This window comes from Sinocyclocheilus rhinocerous, unplaced genomic scaffold (genome assembly GCF_001515625.1).
Source record: "Sinocyclocheilus rhinocerous isolate Xijiao unplaced genomic scaffold, SAMN03320098_v1.1 scaffold85, whole genome shotgun sequence".
In the NCBI taxonomy this organism is placed as follows: Eukaryota; Metazoa; Chordata; class Actinopteri; order Cypriniformes; family Cyprinidae; genus Sinocyclocheilus; species Sinocyclocheilus rhinocerous.
The window spans coordinates 1,127,907-1,151,483 of NW_015649998.1; the positions used below are offsets into that span (position 1 = coordinate 1,127,907).

The 23,577-nt window shown below is 36.5% G+C and overlaps 1 protein-coding gene across 1 annotated transcript in view; it reads right to left on the reverse strand.

The window, feature by feature from the left end:
* Window positions 1-2,607: 2,607 nt before the first annotated feature.
* The window catches only part of atp10a (ATPase phospholipid transporting 10A), a 57,594-nt gene continuing 36,624 nt past the window's right edge, over window positions 2,608-23,577 (reverse strand). Inside the window, exons 11-21 of the mRNA XM_016516008.1 lie at window positions 20,277-20,380; window positions 19,108-19,234; window positions 18,464-18,648; window positions 14,971-15,322; window positions 11,057-11,133; window positions 8,742-8,867; window positions 7,505-7,705; window positions 6,865-6,945; window positions 6,331-6,435; window positions 4,214-4,401; window positions 2,608-3,371 (exon numbers count right to left, since the gene is read on the reverse strand). Of these exons, the coding sequence (XP_016371494.1) occupies window positions 2,639-3,371; window positions 4,214-4,401; window positions 6,331-6,435; window positions 6,865-6,945; window positions 7,505-7,705; window positions 8,742-8,867; window positions 11,057-11,133; window positions 14,971-15,322; window positions 18,464-18,648; window positions 19,108-19,234; window positions 20,277-20,380 (2,279 nt within the window). The 3' untranslated portion in view covers window positions 2,608-2,638. The remainder of the gene's footprint in view (window positions 3,372-4,213; window positions 4,402-6,330; window positions 6,436-6,864; window positions 6,946-7,504; window positions 7,706-8,741; window positions 8,868-11,056; window positions 11,134-14,970; window positions 15,323-18,463; window positions 18,649-19,107; window positions 19,235-20,276; window positions 20,381-23,577) is intronic.

A 23,577-nucleotide genomic window follows, 5' to 3' on the forward strand; every position in this document is an offset into this window, starting at 1 on the left:
CACACCCAGCTTAATACTGCATCGCCCTCTAGATACACCTCAAAAAACATTTTTGTGTTCATGAATGACAGGAAACTACAATCGAGATGCTTTCTAATGTAACACCTGTTTTTTTGGTCTGAGCACATTCTGTTCTCACCATTCTTTGTGTAATGAGCACAATAGATCTCATAATCCTCCTGCTAGGCTGTTCATAAATCAGCAGTTTTGATAGCGACTGCCCAAATGAGATCCCGAATGAACAGATTGGCGCGGCCTTGAGGTTATGCGAGCACAGCATGACAAATCATCTCATAAAAACTATTTTAGCATCTCTCTAGGGGACTCTAGAATACGCCACACCCCTGACATTTGCGGAATCGTGGAATATTCTATTGCGGAACAAACGGATAACCACCCATGTGCTCGTCAGAACCGTTCATTACACATATTACAGCTTTAAAACAATGAGAAGTCACAAAGTCACGGACTAGACCGTTAATTCCCTAAGAACAGACTGATCAAAATGGAATGTTTTCCTGAACGTATACTGGCGTTCCTGAGGGCGAGCGAGACACTAATGCATACAAGACATGATTCCTGTCATGAAAAAAATCAAATGGGACCGGTTTGGGAATAGAAATTTGAGCGGTGAGGGCAAAAATGATTTTTCTGTTATTGTGTATTCACCCTCAATGACATTACAAACAAATATGACTTACCTTCTTCTGTGGAACACCAAAAACATTTTTTTTGTCCATGCAATGAAACTCAATGACTTTCATTGCATGGAAAAAAATAAGAAGTTATTTTGTGTTAAACAGAAGCAATTCAAACAGATTTGGAATGACACCAGAGTGAGTAAACAATGGGGAAAAAAAAGTGTGTCATTTTGGCTGAAATATCCCTTTAATAACAGAGTAGCCCGCCTTGAGCCAAATAAATTGCTAATTAATAAAGTGATCAGCCTGAGCAAGCGGTTACAGTACAAATGCTTCAGCGGTCATGTGCTTCTTGCATCTTTGGTCAAGGATCATGTATAGAGTAAACAGTAGAAAAATACAATCATAGTAAATAGCAGAAGATGCATATATATCTCAACAGACCAGGTCGTAAAAAGGCCTAAAACAAACAGAGTAAAGTGGCCTTTCTGTTCGCACATGTACTGAATCAGGCCACCTCCCAGGATCCTTAAATTAGCTTGATGCATCAGCCTCTATTTCCTAAAGCACTCTGCACTATGACTGAATGAATAGAACTATATATAAAAAAGCAAAAGTGAAATCCTATCCTGCAGGAACGCATGTAGAAACAAAAGCAGCAGCAAAAAGTGAAGAAAAAGACAAATACTTGAGCTGGAACCTGCCATAAGCACCATCTGTATATGCGTGAAAAGCTCAACTGCGCTAGAGGACATTTTCATTTTACATGATAATACCTGACTCTAGTAAGTCAGTAATGATGTTGGTGTGAGATACTGACATTTTAACGTCTGGTAGGTGTCTAAGAGCTTCAATAATGGAATGCAATAGAGTACAAGTGTCATGCATAGTCCTTTGGACAGCATCAACAAATGTAGAGTGCATCTCTTGCTCAGCACTAAAGTCGTCAGGGGACCTAACAACACAAACAACAACACTTAAAGGAATATTTAAGGAATTCCACTAATACTTCACAAATAGGGTACATAAACCATGTACTAATACTTGAACTAATGGGGAATGAACTCACAGACTTATCAAGAACTAATTAAACGCTAGCATGAGATGACTGGAATCAGAGGGAGTCATGCGAATAATGGCCACTTTAAACTACATGTTTGATAGTTAATGCATTAGATTGGCTGTATGACAAAGAATCTGAAGTAGCCAAAAAACCTTAATTAGATTTTAAATGGGATTATTCATTTAAATGATAAAGCGCGATTATCCAATAATATTCTTAACGAAACCGCAGATGCGAACGTGAAGCAAATGTTATTCAGGCATTAAAATCATGCATCTTTAATGAAAGTCAGAGCAGGTTTCGCCACTTCACATTCTTTGTAATAGAAATCATTTGATTTAGTTGAGTGTTAGGTGTTACAACAAATATGTACAAACATGATGTTAAAGCTGTTTTTAGTGACTCCTGTCGCACATGATTAGCTCTTGATTAGTTCATGCCTTTATTCGATCAGGACTTCTCATGTACACTTTTCGTAAAGAGTTACCGAAATTCCTGTAGCTACTGACATTGAAGGGTACCATGATTTTTTTTCGTTCTGGGATGGGGAAATACGAGTGTAGTGCTATCAGCAGTGTCTAATGGTAGGACAGGAAGGTCTTTAAAGTGCGCCAGAACATCCAGGTTCAAATGAACAGATAAAGGAATGCCTCTGGACTGCCTCTGCTTCGAGATACAAACCTCCTCCACTTTTGAGATGGTTTTAAAAAAACAAAAATAAAAAGTCAGTCATTAATCATAAGACCATCCAGTTTGCATATGCTGGCCACTCTCTCTCTCTCTCAAAAAAAAAATTCTAAACTTTATACATCTAAAAATATATATATATAGATATGTAGTACCAACCTATATCTTCATAAAATAATATTGAATATATAATAACATTTCCTAAAGCTAACGTGCAAATTTGAATGAGCGTAACAGGTAGAAAGCATCATAGAAATGTTGTTTTGAGTGAATGTTCTTGTAGGCAGCTAGTTGACTGGTTGTGATCCACATCCCCGGCCTGTTTCAGTAGAGACTTTTGGTTTGAATGGTCCTCGTCTTCCAGCTTCTGCCCCCCAAAAAAGCTGGGTGGCGTCGTGAGCTGCACAGTCTCTGTTTGAGGAAGCAAGGGAGTGGAGGTGAGCAACCCGATCTGACAGAGGTCTGTCGGGCTCAGCGGGGCCTCCAAGCCTATGCTATCCAAAATAGTCCTGGAGGCTGGAGTGTCTTTGGTGTACGGCAGAGTGCCTGCAGCGGGACTCGAAGGTTCCTTCACGCAGTGTAAGTTCTCCGATAGAGGGCCGTCTGAGCCCTGTCTGCAGGACTGAACTTTTTCCTGCGTTCTGAAGTTGTGTGTGATATGGTTGTCAGAGTTTTTTGAGCTTAAAGGTGTGGGACGCATCTCCATGCTCTTTGATGGGATAGGGCTGGATATAGCTTTCTCCTTCTCTTCGGTGCTACTCATGTGGGCTTGCTTTACCCTGGGCCTGTAGTCTTTCTGAAAGGGCCTGCAGAGAGGGAAAAATGGGGTGCGGGGGGGAAACAGTGACCCGAGGGAGCCCAGCTTCATCTGGCTCTGACTCAGGAAGATCCTGCGCATGTCCATTGGCAGTTTGTCCAGTTGTCTTCCCACGTGGACAGGGTTTGGGAATAGAGTTCCCTGACAAGCTCTATAAAAGTATCTGAGACATGAAAACAACAAAGAGTCAGCAAAAACTAAAACTCCCATGAGCACTGCAGTTACATGGCCACTGGCAGCAGACACCAGCCCCAACAATTTGATGTGCATTTGTACATCCTAGAAAGCACAAAAATAACTTTGTTGTTTTAATGACTTCTAAATATATATATATATATATATATACACTATAAAAGTATATATATATATATATTTAATAAAAATGTTATATTTAACACAAGTTTTAAAATGAAGATTTTACATTTTTTTGTCAGCCAAACCCTTTTGACATAAAATATTTACTTGAAGTATTTCCTTGAGATTTTAATATTTCAATAATTTCACATTTTTAACATTTAATTTTTATTTTAAAAAAATGTAAAATTTATTTTAAAATATTTTATAAATATCTACTTTAATTTTGTATTTTATTATTTAATTATCAGCTCATTCATTATTAACTATTAACTATAATATAATATAAGATATAAATCTGTGATTCAAAATCTAAATTAAATCTGAAACTACAGAGAAAATGAAATAAATTAATAGGAAATTGTTTTCTGCACTTTTTAAAACTGTGGTTATGTTAATAAAACATAAATATTAAATATTTACTAAATTACATATTCATATTACGAAATGATTTAATTACACAAAATTCTAAAGCACTTTGAACTAAATTGTAAAACATTACTGCACCAAATTCAACTTATAGAAATATATTGGCATAAATATTCCTCATTTGAATGACAACATATAAATCGGTGTGTAAAAAATGTTTGGTTCAATTAACTTAATTTAAATAAAATACTTCCAACAGGGTTTAATAACGGTTATAGATACCTGGGAAGAAGAGCGGCAATAGGTGTGACAACACACAGCAGGTAGAATATAGGTTCTCCCAGCAGCCTCTGCATGGTCCAATAAGTGTTGGAGGGAGAGAAACAGGTTGGGCAGGAAGCATTGTAGCACAGCGCCACAGTAAAGAAGAGAGCTATACTGAAGCCAATCGACACCCAGTTCATCCACGTCTGTGAAATAATTAAAGACAATCAAGGCAGGGTTAACAAAGAGTTGCTAAATTGCCTGAAGTAGATATTTTACAATGACTTAAAATAATAATTAAACGTGTTTCTAGTAATTTCTATTACATAATTCCGTCTCCAAGTTTATGATTTTCTGCTGTACAAAGCTGTAACAAAAGTAAAGCTTGTTGTTTCAATCCTGCTTTTCTCAGTCAGTCACATTTTGGAACTGAAATGGGCTGCGCATGGAAATTCACTTTCACTTCGAAAGCGCATAGGGCGACGACCTTCCACATGTACTTTGGCCTCAACGTTGCACTCACCTCAAATAACCTAAGTACATGTGTTCATTTTCCCAGGCAGCACGTGGAACGATGAAGCTGCCAGCCCAACTATTGGAAACGTTTACTCTCTACTTGAGCCATTTACTGTGAAGAACAGCCTCTTTCACACCAGAAGCCATCATCATGTCCGGAAAGACAGTGAGGCTGCAGAAGACATCACGCACCGAAACTTGTCAGCTGAAAATTTACAGCGCCGGTGTAATGGAAAAAGCTCTAATCCAATTCACGCTCATAAATCTAAAACAGCGACTCAAGAAAAGAGGGAAAAATAGAGGAGAATCAGGTAAGGGCTGCACGCATACATAAATGCAACTCGCAATATAATACTACTATGAGCTTTGGCCACCCTGTGTGTTGAAATTGAAATACACTTTATTGTCCCCAAAGGGGAAATTTGTGTTGGACTCGAGGTGTTTACATTGACAAGACCATTGGATCCATAAATAACAATATACACACACAATATACACATAATTCCTATACTCACACCCCCCCCTCAAAAAAATGTGTGTGATGGTCATGTGTACGCCACCGTGGTGAGCGAGAGAGATGAGCACATTGGGCTGGACTGAGGCTGCCTGCATGGGCTGTCAGGCTGATGTATGGCTCCTGATGGCGCAGTATCTCCCGGTTCAAACCAATAATGGAGGCTCCCTGCATAAATGTCTCTGGTCGTGTCAGCATCATCCTGGTCTTCCTCGCCACAGAGTTCAGCCTCATTTTGTACTTGGAGAAAGAAAGGAAAGGCTTGCTTTCTCTATCCCCTTGTACATGTGTGTGAGATGGGTTTTGGATTTCAGCAAAGCTAAAGCACTTCATCATTTCCAAATCCTAACCATTGTCAGATGAATCGTATACAAGATGTATATATACTCGTACATATTGCGACACCCTAACAGATTGTTTTAGAGGAAGTTTAAGCAACAATGACATATGAAGAAAATGGGTTAGCTACAAAGATGTTAAAGAAAATAATAAAATACCATAGCAGTACAAAGTCAGTATCAGGACTGCTGCAGTTATTATATAAAAGATCTTTTAAAGACTTGAACCACTAAAATTATTACTGTATGTCAAAAAAAAATAAAAATAAAAAAATAAAATAAAATAAAATACAGGATAAGTTTTTCCATAAGTGGATGAATGAAAGAATAATATTTATTTTTATTATAACTTAAAATTATTGTGTTAGAAATGTAAATAATGTTAAAAACATTCCATGTACCATATAAATATGAATACACAAATAAACAACATTTAACTATATACATGTAAAATGCCACGCAGGGACATCCTTGAACTAACTGATGGCGTAAACAAACTACTCAATCGATTTATTGAAATGAACATTAATCAGATTGAAAACGGACTTCACTATTCTTATCAGCATTTTTGCAAATGGTGTTAAGGGTAAGAAACAGAATAAGCAGGTTTAACCAGAGACCCTCACCAATCATAACAAGCACACAACCGTCTTTACACTGCAAAATCAGTACAGAAGAACCATGAAGATTGACTTTTAGGAGTGAGTTTGACTGAGTTTTAGCGACTACATCCTATTACATTTTGCATATTATAAAACAAGACTCACCAAGGTTTTGGTTTCTATGCCTAAGTGCAGCAAAATGGTGAAGAGTGCCAAGGTGATGATGGGAGTGCCCCATGTAAACAAATCCACATCCGAGTCAACGTAAGCCTGCAAATATATGACATGCACACAACACTGTTGATTACTTACAGACCCTACTTTTTATTTTACTTTACATGCACAGCACACTGCAAAAAGTGCAGTTAAAATATCAGAAAATTCTTGAAACAAGAAGTTTACTTTAAAGCATTAATTATAAACTAAAAACATCTGCCAGTGCAATAGACAAAATACACTAATATTGAAGACACAATCTATGCAAATCAGTCTTAATGCTACAAAGTCTTGCTTGAAGTAAGTTTCTCTTATTTGAAGGTTTTTTTCGAACATATCTGCAGTGCACTCAAACTTTAAATACTGCACTAAAAAGGTTCATCAAGATCAGATGGCCTCCATCTTAAGGAAGACATACTTGAACAGCCATGGATTTTGCATGGAAATTTCAGCGAATACTCAAAACATTCTAATCACACTTACAAAGTAAGGGATGAAGAAACAGATGAGGCTTTGGTAGAAGGCATCAATCATGTTCATCCAGAACATGTAGGGTTTATATTCCTGTAAAAGAAATTCAAACAATCAGATCCAGGCACACGATTCCAGACGACCATGTTTTATTATAATGTCATTAGATGTTCCACTAATGGAGTCACAGAACGCAAATAAATGGCAAAGTCAAAGGAAGACCTCTGCAGAGGCATATGGTTAGCAAAGCAGAGGCAACCGCTGCAGTTTAATTATCCCAGGTTGCAAAATTTCACCACTCTCAAGACGATTGGTGGTTTTTATAAAATGTTTGTTCTTGCTCGTGCTGTTTTCTCCCTCATGAAACTCAGCACAGAATAAAAGACCCATTTTGAAACGGGTCAGCAAAAAACAATCAAAGCAATAACTGTGGCAAGCGCTGCACGGGTAATATACTTCATCTGATTATAGAGGAAGCGCTGACGCTGCAAACCGCAGGCAACTCATGTGTGAATATATGTGGCAAAAAGCTGTTCATGGGTTCTTATTTACCATTTACATTACACTTTCAATAGACTTTTCGCTCCCAATTATAATTCAATTCACGCAGTTCACGGATGGTGTAATTATGTTCTGTCCAATCAGCATGTACCTCTGAGTTTTGTCCATTCATGTAGAGCTGCGGCAACTCCTGCAGGGTTTCTGCTGACACATCTTTGTCCAGGGTGCCGGTGATGAGCTGAGGGAATGCGGAGAACATCAGGTTGAAGAAGATCAGGTACCACTGATCAACCATGGCTGACCCAGAGAACCCACAGTAGAACTGATACCAGAAGATGAGGGCAACGAACATCTAGGGTGAGAGAGAAAGACAAAAGACAATAGAGGGAAAAAAAGGTGAGAGAAAGACAAAAGAAATCTACAATGAGGTCTGCAGCTGTTGCCTCATTATAAGTCATGCATCTTCATTACGTCCAAGACGTTTCTAGGACCTCCCCAAGAATAGATCTTCATTAATCAAACAGTATATGAAGAACAGACAACAACGTTTAAGAGCTTCTAGCTATAAACTATTGACATCATGAAACTTCAACCTGTTAAACTGGATGCATTATTACACGGAATACTCTCTGGAATACTCTATTTGACTGAAGATTGAGCAGAACATTTTTTTTTTATAATGGCTGAAATACAGGGTATCTGTAGGTTTAAAGCATTACTATTTTTAGAGAACATAAGTTATGTTTTAAAGAACATAAGACCAATTCATTAACAAACCAAATATACAAACTCATATTTAATTATTAAACGCTGTTCATGGGTTTTTATTTACCATTTACATTACACTTTCAAAAGCCTTTACGGTCACAATTATATTTCAATTTATGCCGTTCACGGATGGTGTAATTGCTTAATTGTGTAATTTAATGTTTAATGATTAAACGGTATAATAGTCATGTTAAACAATTAAATGTTAAACTAAATTTGAACACATCAGAATGTTCATTTGAACTTTACTAATTGTGATTAGTGCTGGATGATACAGATGACAAAGATTTAAGATATTCAAAAAAGTGAATTTAACTTGTAGCACTCATTCTCTTTTTCAAATAATCAAATATTTCCAAATCAAAATCAATATTTAATTCCTATTTATGTATTTCTCAGCCATGCAGTAAGCAGGATAATATCCAGAAAGCGTGTCATTACTACAAAATAAACCTTAATTCAGTATGATACAACACTGATCACAGTCTGACAGTTTATTTTTATACATATATGTATGTATTATTCCTGCCATATTGTTTTTCAAAGTCCCTTTACAGTAGTTAATAACCTGTATGATAATGATAACTATTATCAGAAATGAGCAGACTTCAGGGTCTCACAGCATTTTTGTAGAAGAAGTAGAGGATCATGTTGGCGAGACGAGAGTAACACCAATGGCCGTGAACCAAGAGCAGCTTCTGCAGGTATCGAAACCGTGGCAGGGCAAAGTCACTGGCCATTACTGCCTATGAAAACAATGTGAACAGAACAGTGAAGACAGTAAATGTTAATACAAGTTCTGTGCAATTAAAACTATTTTCACAAAGCAATGGACCAACACTAGTGCATGAATAGGCAAAGCTTTAAGGATGCAAAAAATAGGTTTTATTTTATGCTTGTGCAAAAGTATATATATGTTAAATACTCAAAAAGGTAAAAAAAAAATGCACTCCTTTCCTATAATGTTACATGATGGCCTATTGAGTTAAAGCGTTCAACCACATTCATATAAACAGGATTTTGACGACATTTGCCTTGAGGCCCAAGATCTATCAAGTGAGACACACAAACATGGTGGCATGGCATCCATATACATTCATAAGACATAAGATTAACATCAGCCTGGTGACAAAACACTTGTGAGGACATTTTTGCATAAAAGAATTATGAAAAGCCTTCCTGACTGGAATCTGGTGAAAATGATCCCATCACCCATCTATTCTTTATCATATGTTTTCGACAGCTGCACGCGTCAGGCAGTTAACATGTCATCTATCAGCATGACAGATACCGCCTTGTCGCCTCTAATGGCATTTGGGATTTTAATCAGTTACAATTGGCCTGACAGCGGCATCAGCTATGTTCTCCATCCTCGTTGTCATTCTCTCCACATCATGAAAGCATAAAAAAACAGGTGAGCTCAGTTGTTACCCTACTATGTTTGGTACATTATGGTCTATGGGACAGAGTCATAAACAGATTCTCATTAGGGTTGTTAATACGGAGCGCTGACCTCAAGGAGACCTCCGATAAGAAGAGCACTTTGGCAAACAGCAAAGAGTGGTGCCTCATTACGTCCAGATCTTTCGCTGAATTAATTAATCTGTGTGACGCATGAGACAGAGCGTCAAACAGATAATCTGAGATAGGCTGTTCCCAGAGACGAACAAGAGGAGGGCGCTTTATAAATGATCCGCTGAAGGAACCATATGCTGCATATCGCCCAAACAAAGCAAAACTGCTGCCACTGCATACAGTGCATTTAGGTTAACTGTCCTTAAGAAAAGGCATGGGTCAATATATCAAGGGAAGAGTCCATTTTTCAAATAGTTCTGCTTTAGGACCCAGATTTCAAATCATGTGGCAATTTAATACAGTACCAAAATTCTTTATTGTAAAAACAAACAAAATTTCCTAAAATCAAGCAACTTTCTAGCATTTTTTTTTTACACACACAGCGGTTTCAAAATTCATCTACAAGTTATAACAATGCAATTTATACTGAATACATGTACACTACCATTCAAAATTTTGGGGTCAGAAAGATATTTTTTAAAGGAAAAAATCCTTTTATTCAAAAAGGATGCATTAAACTCATCTAAAGTGATAATAAAGACAATTATAATGTTACAAAAGTAACATTCTTCTGTTCTTTTGAACATTCAATTGATCAAAAAATACAGAAAAAATTTATCAATTTCCATAAAAATAGTTAGCAGTCAATAACAGTTAACGATCTTCAACATTGATTATAAATGTTTCTTAAGCAAGAATAAATTACATTTTAAAATATATTAAAACAGAAAACAGTTATTTTAAATTGAAAAAATATTGCTGTTTTTAACTGTAGTTTTGGTAAAATAAATGAAGACTTGATTAGCAAAAGACTATTAAAAATAATATTATACAAGGACTACAACATTTGTCAGATGTGTCAAGCACATAAAATCATATCGTGATAGTTATTTAGCACTGTACATTAATATAAAAAAAAAAAACAGGTTATAAATTGTGTGTTCAAACTGTGTAATTTATGCTGTAAAACAAAACATAAAAACATGTAACTATTCTCAATAATATGGTTAACAACATTTAATTATTTCTATTTAGGGTTGTTTTCCCTATTGCTGACCTTATCAGAAGAGACTGCAACTCATAACTGGGTTGTGAACCACTGGTGTAAGGTACCATTTATTAACTGTCTGAGTACAGGCTGTCTCCGTATCTTGGCCAAAACATCTTCATAAAACATGAATTATGTATATCCAGAAACTTGGTGCATTAACTCTGTAGTCCTGCTTTGCAATGTTCATTCCTCTTGTACTTTACACTTAAGGCAGAGCATAAAGTGTGGCCACAATGTATGGCTCCACCATCCACTTTCAAACACCTTTATCAGCATTACTTCCCCTTGATCTTTTCAGTTTCTTCTTACCTGCATGCCCTCCTGTCCAGAGATCCCCACCCCTACATCAGCCACTTGGATCATACTAACATCATTAGCTCCGTCACCTAGGATGAATGAGAAAAACAGACACAAAAAGAGGGTGAGAAAGAGGGGTAAGCAAGTTATCAATTCCGTTTCACTTTGCACAATGTCAGCCTGCATTAATGCAAACATTGCAACAGCAGCAAAGTGCTCTGCTGGCAAAAATAAACAACATAAATTATCCGCAAAAGAGCCCAGAAACAAGCTGCGGTTTCTGAAATTAACTGGAATGACAGTGCATTAGCAGGGTGACATGACTTTACATCAATGTCACCTTTTACACATCTGAAAAATGCTTACTACAAAGTCAAATCACACAGGAACCCAAAGAGGTGGCAGTCATGCTAAATTTTGCATTCCATTCATCAGTTCAAGTTTAAGTCTGAGCTGCAAATTGGTATAGGAATGTTCAGCTAGCAAAGGATATAAACGCTTCAAATTAACTTCTTGACTGAAAATCAAATATTTTGGCTTTGTTTCATCCTGTTCTATATAATTAAAGTTTTAAACTTCAATTAAGCCCTACTTAAACTAAATGAGGCACACTGTTAAACTATTAAACTGAAACCTCAAACAGAAAAGGGCATAAAGACAAAAATGTTGGCTTTAAGACATATCTGAAGGTTAAAAAAAATCTTTAATTTTAATGGTTATATAGCAGTAAGCAGACTAACAGTTAGTTAGAGCAGGATAAAGGTTGTTTGTGTTTGATTACTGGAGTGTGAAATCATTAACATTATGAAACGCTCAAAACATTCATAACTCTTGAATATTTTTGATTGTCTGCTGCATGAAAAGCCTCAGTCCAAACAGTTAGAAGTAGTAAGCACATCAAGTCAGAACAGAGACATAATATTTCAGAATATCTGATCACAGGAAAACTTAAAAAAACACCCAGAGCTAAAACAGACTGAAGAACTACAGCAAATTTGGTGGATATCACAAAAAAAAAGGGCTCCCGGAGGAGTTAGAGCTAAATAAAATAAAATAATAAAAATACAATAGGCACAAAATTTTTAGCATTTTTTAAAATAATTAAAATCTAGTCTGACCGCCCCTGTATATAAACATGAGAATGAAAGGTGTGGCCATTATGACAGAAGAAAAAAAAAAAGACAACACAATTAGGCCTACATGATTATGAACTGTAAATTGACAACATTCTGTCTGAAACTTCTGTATGGTGAGAGGCAGAGTGTACTTCAGATAACATACTATGTGTTCAAAGATGTTTATCTTGGACCTATGAATTTGCCTTGAGGTGGTTTTTAAAATCATCCTCTGTTGCCTGAGGCATAAGGCGCAGTGCTGACTTGACCCCAAGCTATCATCAAAAGCTGACTTTCAAGCTAAAAAGCTAGTAGGCTTTGAAGTATATAGAAAAGTAATAGCCCGCTGAGACCGTCAGTCGCCTTTGTCCAAACTGAAACAAACAAACATGGCAGCCAAATTCAACAAGACCACCTTTATTTGAAGTACACCAACAAAGCAAATATGCTTAGCGTGAGAACTGGTAACATCTGCTGTGAACATGTCTGTACACCATAAATGTCCGTTCATTAGAGTCATGCGGTGAAGATGGCAAGGCTCGGATTCATTCTGTAATGAAGTCTGTCAATTTCGAGGCAAAGAAGTTTATTTACAGCACCACTGAGGGTCGTTTGAGCACTCCCTCTCTCATTCCAATCCAAAATGACAGTGTGAATATTTAAAAAAACCTGCTCCTGTCTTTCCATGAGACATAAATGAATTACAAAATCTTTATTAAAGGGGTCATATGATGTTGCTAAAAAGAACATTATTTTGTGTATTTGGTGTAATGAAATGTGTTTATGCGGTTTAAGGTTCAAAAAACACATTATTTTCCACATACTGTACATTATTGTTTCTCCTCTATCGTAGGTATGTGGGGGTGTGTTAGAACGAGCCGTTTTAGGTAGGTGTGGCTGACTCTTAACTTTTATAAAGAATATCTCTTTGGATTTGAGACTTTAGTCTTTGCAACTTTACAGATCTTCTTTATGCACCAAGAGCTTGTAACACTCCAAAGAGAAAGGAAAAATTGAAATCGCATCATATGACCCCTTTAAGGTGGGGGGAATGACCTGAGGTAACCCGCTCTTTCTGCAGACAGGTGGCTCAGTCTTGATGCACCTCGCATCTCTCTCTCTCTCCCTAAAGCCATCTGGATAATTAGCTAGAGTGCTGCGTAGGCTTGTAAATGTGGCATTCTGCACTGGGGAAAGGACAGACACGTGCTGTCCAGTCACCACTGAAATGTTTACTTGGCAACACCGGGGACCATTAATCTCCAAATTCAACTTGCCAAGCAAACAGTACGAGAAACAACAAAAAAAAAGAACATCTACTGTATGCTACCCATTTTACCCATTTTGGACATCTTAAAAAGAAACAACCAGTTACTGTTTAAAGGGACAGTTCAAGCTAAAATGAGAATTCAGTCATCCTTTACTCACCCTCATGTCTTCTCAAACCCATTTGAGGACATATGTGACCCTGGACCACAAAACCAATCATAAGGGTAAATTTTTTGAAATTGAGATGTATACATCATCTGAAAGCTGAATAAATAAGCTTTCTATTGATGTATGGTTTGTTAGGATAGGACATTATTTGGCCGAGATACAACTATTTGAAAATCTGGAATCTGAGGGTGCAAAAATACTGAGAAAATAGTCTTTAAAGTTGTCCAAATGAAGTTCTTAGAAATGCATATTACTTATCAAAAATCAAGTTTTGATATATTTACGGTAGGAAATGTACAAAATATCTTCATGGAACATGATCTTTACTTAATATCCTAATGATTTTTTGCATAAAAGAAAAATCGATAATTTTGACCCATACAATGTTTTTTTGGCTATTGCTAAAAATATACTCAAGCGACTTAAGACTGGTTTTGTGGTCCAGAGTCACATATTTTGTACTGGTCTCAATTTTCCATGCAATTACAGTGAATGGAGACTGAAGCTTTCAAGCTTTAAAAATGATGCAAACATTTCAGAAAAGCGGAACATTATTATACACTGATAATCTTCCCACTGAATCAGTGAGCTGAACTCCTGTGCTAGATTCAGAAAGGAATCATTCACATGAGCTTTGTGAATCATTTAAAAACATACCAGTCAAGGACAAACTCGGGCATATTCAAAGATTTTAAGCGAAAACCTATTTTGTTCTGACAAAATGTCTTACTTTTTTTTCTTTCTCATGAGTCCTTTTTAAAACATGTATGAATGGACCTTCTGAATAAAATATTTGCCTAGTGATATAAATGTCTTTACCATCACTTTTGATCAATTTAACACAATTTCTGAGAAAAAAAAATCAAAAAGCTTTTGAAAGGTAATGTCCAAACTGATCATGTTTTCTTTTAAAAGTAGGGAATAAAAGAAAAATCTTTCAATTATTAGGACAGCCTTTGTTGGATTGGCAATTTTTCCTCACATAGACTATTTGAATGGTGCTCATTTCTTTCTGGAGCTTTCAAGGCTTCAGTCTCCGTTTATGTAATTGCATGGAAAAGAGCATGGAAAGCTCTTGGAACAATGTGAGGGTGAGGAAATGATGCCATCTTCAATTCTGGGCAAGCTATTCCTTTAAGCACAGTCACTAGCATTAGTACTGTGGAACACAGTGAAGTTCATTTGTGTGTATTATCTTAGCTGCAGTTATGTGATGTTTATGGCCACTAGGGAGTCATCACTTGCAGACTGGGCTTTAAAAACTTTTTTCATGCAACAAATTCAGCTAAACGAAACACTGTTAAAAACTCACTTGAGATTAAGCATTTGCAAGAAACACTAGATTAAAAACGACCAAACATATCCACCACTTACCTATTGCCAGCGTCATGACCTTGAGCTTGTTACGCACTAACTTGACCACCATGCTCTTCTGCAGGGGCGTCGAGCGACAGCATAGAACGGACCTGCAACTTCGAGCCACAGCTAGGAACTTGTCCTCCAAACTCTTGTCCAGTGCGTAGGCCAAGGTCCGGCCGTCGATCACCAGCCCTAGCCGGTGCACCAGGAAGGGGCTGGAGTGGCCAGAGGAGGCCGGGGAACACACCGGAGAAGAGAAGTGGATGCCAGCATAGCCTCTAGCTGCTTGAGGATCTGGTAGAGGGTTGCAAAGGAACTTGGTCTGGATGTAGTGCAGACTGTTCTTGAGCAATACAGCACAGGCCTCCTAGTAAGAGTAAGAGTTCACATTCAAACCAAAAAATCAGGAAGGTCATAAAAAGGACAAAGATCTCATGAGAGTTAAACAACATCTGGCAAGCAGAGAAATTACCACCCCCCCCCCAAAAAAAAAGAAAAAAAGATGACTCTGCTCGGAAATGCAACAAAACAGATCACAATTATGGTATAAATTATATAACATTTACTGTACAAAATCACTTTTTTTAAAGGGATACTCCACCCAAAAATGAAAATGTTGTCATTGTTTAGTCACCCTCATGTGATTCCAAACCTCTACGACTTTCTTCAGTGAAACAAAAAAATCACTGAGACTGATATTCTCAAAATGTCTTCTTTTTGGTTCAAAAGTAATCCAAACAGCGTGGTTCCCAACATTTTTCGAAATATCTTCTTTTGTTCCACAGAAGGAAGAAAGTCATTCAGCTTTGTAATGAGGTAAGGGCGAGAGTATGATGATGACCATTTTTATTTTTGGGTGTACTATCCTTTTAAGCAAAGAAAACGTTCTGACTAATACAGCAAGTCGGTGATTAAGACATTCCAGGATGACAGCTCTTTGCCTGTGTGGTTTTTCAAAACAAAACTCATGTGGATGCATCACGTGTTCTCCAAGGAGACAAAATCATGAAACATCATGAGAGCTCATTCAAGCCAGTTCAGCAGTTCTGTGAGGGAAACACCTACAGTCTAATAGTGGACATGCAGGGGAATATGGGTGTTTTTTCAACTAGAGACACTTTTGGTCCTTTAGGTCTAAATAAATTACCTTACAAAATATTTTCATTTGTGGTGGCCAGATATGTACTTTTGATGGCTGATATCTTAGAGAGCAGGTTAGCTGATAAAAAGCCAATATATGCAATATCACTATTTAAAAAGTCTATTTAAAGTAATGATTAAAGATTATGAGGGCAGTGCACACAAATCAAAAAATTCTGTGCATGGGAAAATTATTTATAATAAACACTGCAATATCCCATAAACATAAAAATGGTCATGACTGACTTTAATTTGAAGATAACATGTTGTCGGCGCTGATAGCCTTGTGGGCAGCGCGTCGACATATATCGCCGTTGCGCTTCGGACGTCCCATGTTCAAATCCCGGGGTAATGGGTTCAAGTAACATGCTACAATCTAATTAATATTAATTGAAATTAATATTTACTTACTTAGAACTCGAAAATTAATCAACATTAATTTTTTACATAATTTATTGTGTGCCTGCTGCTTTTGTTCTCAGTGCTGTCAGTGTAAAAACAGAAAATCTTAACAGCAGTTGCCTATAATTCAATTAACTAAAGATGACATTTGACAAACAAATAACAAAGGATGATAAACAGAGCCATCCCAAGAGAAAAAGTGTTGGGATTAGTTAGTTATATAATAATAATAATATTTAAAAAATAAATAGGGATGCAAGATATTATCGCACCAATATCAGAATCGGCCGATAATGACTTTAAATGTAAATATCGGCATCGGCCCGATATGAAAATATATGCCGATATGTCTTGCCGATAAGAGGAATACATTAACTCACATGTGCTCAGGGTGTGGTAGCGATTAGATCACGTCAGCAGTGTGGCTCGTTCTTGAAGCAAAGTTTTGCTCAAATGATGATTAAGTTCACTGTTTTGGATCGCTGCATTTAAACTGAGAATGCACGTACAGAATGCATTCGGTGTATGATAGAGTAAACAGTAATAGCACTTGCAGCGGCAGCTGCAGCCTCCCCCAGGTCCTAATGCCCACTTTAAAAGGAGTTTTAATTCCGTAGGGGGCGCTGTTGGCCTACTTCTAATAAAATGAAAGCAAAATACACAAAATAATATTTAGACTGTTTCTGATTAAATAAAGCAGTAATTGATGCCATAAAATCATGAGTATGTTTTGATTTAAAGTTCAGAAGCTATAGCTTACATGAGCAAAAAAAACAAAAACAACACAAACATGTCTCTTAAATTAAATAATTGTATATATATATACATACTGATTTATTCATTAATGTGTAATATGTTGTGCATGTGTAAGATTTTCAGAATTTTTACAACTCCATACAACAACCATTTACAAATGTTAAATCTTAAAATAAAATATTAAGGTTACCACTGCATCTTCCTTAAAAAAAAATGCAGCGATTGAATATATATTTTTTATAGTTATTTTCAAATCTTCAATGTACCTTCATTACAAAAGAACTTCATTGTTGTTTATTTAATTCTAACAACTACGTTTTTGTTAAAAACTAACCAAAATTAAAAATAATTTGCTTATAATTTCTGCACAGGAGAGACTTGGTGTTGTTTCCAAACAAAAGGAAATATATCGGTATTGGCTATCGGCCAAAATGAGTTGAAAAAATATCGGCATATCGGATATCGGCAAAATCCAATATCGTGCATCCCTAAAAATTAGTAATCAGCCCTTGGGAGATTAAAGTGCCCATAGTGGAAAAAACACTCATATGGTAGATGGATGAAGGAAAAAAGGTACAATAGTGGGAGAAATAGAACTACAGTTTGTGTTTTCAACTGGAACAATCAGGCCTACAAGTTATGAGCAATACCTTCAGACATTTCTGTCATTCCTGGTTGCAAAAAGCAAAACAAGAACAATAATAATCAATAAATCAGAGAATAAATAATTAAATACAAGATCAAACAGAATCTACTCCAAAGATATAATAGAATTATAAAAGGCTTTTTAACCCCTTGTGAGAACTGATATGAAACATTTTCCAAACTCTGTAGTTGCAAGCAAGTTGTCAGCTGGAGTGGGCAGCCTGAGAGTAATAGTTACTTTTTTAATAAGGCATATGTGGAAGACAGTTCCCCGTAGTGTTGGGAATTCTGAGACTCTTCAAGCAAATCAATTCTTTCAAATTTAAATGAATTGGTTCTCAAATTCAGTTTAGTGATTATTTGTGGCCTTCAACTTCATATTGTTTGGAGATGAGGAATCTGACCAAATGATTGACTGCAGAAGTAATCAACAGATAAATTGTTTATCATAACAGTCATTAGATGTAGACCATGTCTCACTCAGTCAGCATTCAGAGGGAGAAGGAAGTGAGGAGAAAGAGCAGAGCCCATGAGGAGAGACTGCAGCAGTGCATGCTGGGTGTACCTGTGAGTCAGCATTAAGAGTGATTATCTCCTCCTCTGGGTCCAGCAGTTTGCAGGCATAGGCAATGTTGACGGCAGTCTCTTGTTTATCTCCTGTCAGCACCCAGATCTGAAGGCCTGCTTTCCTCAGAGAGGCGATGGTCTCGGGAACCCCATCCTGAAGTCTGTCCTCAATACCTGTTGCTCCTATTTGAAAAGACAGACAGAAAGATTTTACGTGTCTGTTACTAAGCACTTGTGTTTTGAACCTCGAGATATTAATAGGATAGTTCACCCAAAAATGAAATTTCTGTCATTGTTTACTGACCGTCAAGTTGTTTCAAGCTTCATTGACTTACTTTCTTTTGCTGAACATAAAAGAAAATATCCTGAAGAATGCTGGTAACCAAACAGTTGCTGGTCCCCATTGAATTCCATGGAAAAATTACTATGAAAGTCAATGGGGACTAGCAACTGTTTGGTTACCCACATTCTTCAAAGTATCTTCTCTTGTGTTCAGCAGAAAAAAGAAACTCATACAGGTGTGGAATTACAATGCGGGTGAGTAAATGGTGACAGAATTTTTATTCTTGGGTGACCATCCCTTTAACACCAGGTGTAAATTAGTCCTTGATGGACTAAGAGTGCTTTAGGAACTATTATTACCCAGAAGTTGGAGGTTGGTCTCTAGTCCTAATGCAGACTCAAAAAGCAGCTCCTCCCTCCTCTGTATGGCTGTCTCGGCTTCCAGGTGGCGTTGTAGCCAACTGGCATACTCCTCCTTACTGAGAACCTGGACCAAACAAATACAATCACATCACTGATAGAGGTGCAACATCAGCATTATTTGCAAAAAATGAGTTTTGATAAAGCACTGGTTGTCACAATATTTCAAAACGTTTTTCTAGCTTCAAAGGGATGCATGAAAAAAGGAAAAAGAGAGAAGAGCGCAATAAGGTATTCTGGTTGCTGGTTAAAAAAACAAACAGGTGGAGAAAATAAAACTAACACAATAAGTGGCTTGTTAAACTTTAAGCAGCTCCGTTTATGTATGAATTCACACTTAGCTGTGTGAAAAATAATTGTATGCAAGCTGTTCAAGGCTTCCCTTCTGTTAAGGTGACTATTTAGCAACAGTGATAATGAAGCATGCCAAAAAGAAGAAATGATAGAATTCATACTTTTATTAAAATGATATAGGAAGTGTTAGATCACAGCTGGGCTTTAGTTAGAAAAAGGGAAAAAAAGTAACGTTTCGTTGGTTAAAATTCTGATTGTCAATGACAGCAGAAATCTAATTCAGTAGATCCAAGGAAGCATGTGAAAGTTTGTTGAAAAATTGGGGAAAAAAACAAGAACACATCTTATCACATTATATGACAACCAGACTCCCACGAGGAGCTCAAGACACTGAGTTAACAAATCAGAGAAGAGAGCGAGAGCATATATTACGATCCCTGAGATACAGAGAAAGAAGAGAGATGAGAAAAAGACGGACAGTGAGAGTGAGAGATCTGTCACACAGATCAGCATTCTGGGAAAAACCTCACAGTTTTGTAAACCATCGGTGCAAAAACACTTTTACATTTTCAACACAAACACTTTGTTTTTATCCAGTAAAGTCCACCCAAAAGTGTACAAAAAAAAAGTGACAAAATAAAAATGAGGGCTGTCAATTGATTAAAGATTCATATTAAATATTAAATTAAATATATATCAAATATATATCAAAATGAAGGTTATTCAAAAACATTATTTGTGTAAGATTATATTATATTATATTATATCATATAAAAAAATGTAATTTTCCAGTTGTTACTGAGAGTCCGTGTTACCTTTTTGGCGATACAGAGTGTCCTGAGACCGTCTGCAGCATAAAGATTTAAGTAGTTTTGAGTTTTATACAAGATTTTCCTTTGTCGTTTTCCTTTGCAATCATCTGCAATACAAAAACACAAAGAAAACCAAAAAGAAAATTAGACAATCCATCAAAATATTCTAACATTTAGAGAAGGATTTACTAAACTAATATTAAACACAGTGTGAAAAACACATACTGTAAGCAGACAGCTAAACTAATCACTTCAGCCTCTTCAAGGATGGTTCTCTATGTTGCCATTGGCTTCCTCAACAAGGCCATTAGATTTCATCAAGATGGCAGAGTGTTTTGACAGGTTGACTGGATAAGCTGGCTTCGGAGCATTTTGAGGTTTATCGCTCCTGTGTTATTGCTCAGTGCATTGCTTCCTTGCAGGAAGAGTTGAACAAACTGTTTGATCACTTCCCAACATGGATGACCGTCAGCCAAGACGAGGGGGCGAGAGTGCCAAACCTCACATTTTCACCGAATGATTCATCACCACCCCTGCAACTGTGGGACGACTGGACGTGTTTTTCCAGAGACTGATGCATTGACTCAGGTATTAAATGTTCTTAATAAACCTATAGATAAAGTAAATCCCCATATCATGCCCTGACATGACCCTTCAAAGAGCGAAAAGGAAAAGTGTATTAAAGTCTTTCATAACATATGCAACAGTTTTTAAAAGGTTAAGTGGGGAATTTTTAAACCACTAGCAACACAAAAGGAGTAGTATCTTTCATGTCCACAGCTAACTTCATGTAGGACGACCTATGAACCAAAGTTTAATGCCTGAGAAGTATGTCCAAAAGTAAGTAAAAGTATGTCTTGGAATTTAACCAGAGGCAGCTACTCACAGAAACAAAAATTACGCACCAGTTTATTACTGAGAGACGGAAATGATTGCCATTCCCTTAGCAAAACATGGTGTCCTTTCCAACATTGGTAATGGAGCACACTTTGGAACATTTTTGTCTGTCCTTCATTTTAACATGTTCCATAATGACTGGAAACACATAGGTACTGTTTGTTTTTCCAAATCTTTATGGTTGCCTGGTCAAGACAGCTTTATGTCAATGAAGTTGTAACAATTTTCTTGTCAAAGACTCGAAAGCTGTGTGGCTCAGGCTGGCACCTGTAGTCTGTTTTTTGTGCATTGTGTCATTAGACAAGCATGGCAAACATCCCACTGCTTCTGAATGGAGCAACTGTACCTTCACAGTGGGTCTGCTGTGTTAATTGGAAGCCCACACCCAGAGGTGAACAGTGGCTCTAGCTCCTAAAGTACAGGAATGTACACTGAGCGTGTGTGTCTATGTGCATAAAACAGTTCATAGTCTGTAGTGAGGCACAGTCTGGGTGTGTGTGCAGTTTTATGCTAACTAACCCCAACATAGGCTGGACACTAATAAACCTGGGGTTTTTAAACATATTTCCAGGCTGCCAGCTAAACACATGGCAGAAAGAGGAAATGACATAACTACTTGCAATGGCACTAGCTTATTGTCCATATAGCTGAAAAAGTCTCAATCTCAACTGCACAAATCTTTAATGCACTTTCAATGGAAATCTATGGGGCAAGATATTCGCTATAAACTAAAAAACAAACAAACATGTATAGCCATTCTTAAACATGTTAACAATTAGACTACTGTAATCAAAATAACTCGCTAACCTTTTATGTGTAAAAAATAATAATAATGAAATGAACATGAATTAACCACAGATTTTTTCCCCTTTTTTTCTGTATTGTGACTTTTTTTCGTAAAAAAAAGTAGACTAGGGATTTCTATTCATTGGTTGTTGATTGGATTTTGAGATATGAGCATTGCACCCAAAAATTATTGCGAGCTCTTGAGGGATTGTGGTAAGTCAGGTATTTAAATGCTGAAAGAAAATCAAGTTATGACATTAAAGTAAAAAAAACACACAAAAAACACGGATGAATCACTCACAATAAGATCTATAATATGTTTTGTGCCGACTTTAAGGTTTTAAGTAGTATTTTTTATTTATTTATTTTTTTACAGATAGCAATGTAAAACTCAGAATATCCTTGAAAGAAAATTAATGTACTTGAGAAGCAACATTGTATTTTATTAAGACTTGTACTTAAATACTTTTACCTGAATATGTGTTTTGTCTTACTCCACTTCTTATTCTACAGTTTTCTTTTCATACAGCAAATATATAACATTTTTTTAAAAATATAATAAATTAAACACAAGGGACAAAATCTGTCAGTGCAGTAAGATGAAATACACTTAATATCTTATGCAATGTTGCTTCAAATAAATTCTTATTTTTTCTTATTCTTTTTTTTTTTTGTGGTCTGAAAAATATTAGTCAATCTTTCAAATGCACCAGGAAACTAGAAAATTCCACCCAAAGGAAGTGTGTTGGCAACACACAACCAGAAGTTTGTTTGTTTAGAACAGTAACCTGTGACAGACAAATATGCCACCTTTTGTATACAAATATACACACACTTTTGAACATAAGAATTATGTAACATATTTTACAAAAATATCAACTTCACATTACTGCTTATAAACCTTTTTCTATATTCTTTTGCTATATTAAGGTACTATAAATACATTACAACAATGTGATTTTTGTTTTTATGAAACAAGTGACAAATGATTCTCTTTTCTAATCTGTAACATACTGAAAAAAAATGCTAAAGAAAGAAATAACACTGAAAAAAATCCATGTTCTGATTTATTCTGCTCTTTCCTCCAAAAAGATGAGCAACCATCTAAACTAAACGCTTGTGAACTATTCAAAGCCATAGTTTTGTCTTTTTTTGGCTGTCGTCTTGACATTTAGATATAAAGCACAGGGCTGTGCATGTAGTACTTCTGTTCAGTCATTTATGTACACAGCATTAGAGAAAACTGCCACTGGAGCGGTTCTCGTGCCTGGAATACTAACAAGCCAGTCTACCTATGCCATTAGGATAGTTTATTACCGCTAAAACCCTTGGCTATACATCAAGAGCCAAGAACAATCTGGAAGCCATCCAGAAGATGTTTGGGTGAAGGGGACGTATTGCCCTTACCATGCTGACTATGTGGGAATCAAATGTCTATCAGCATAGATCAACAGTGTACATCAAAACCCAGAGGCCATTTTAAGCACTCCAAAGACATGAAAAATTCAAAACATTTCCTTGAAAAATCACACCGTCTCACTGTCTGCTCTTAGTAGATGGTGGCTATTTCTCTTCCAATTTCTTGGAGACATAAAAAAAAATCTATCCATTCAGTGTTCTG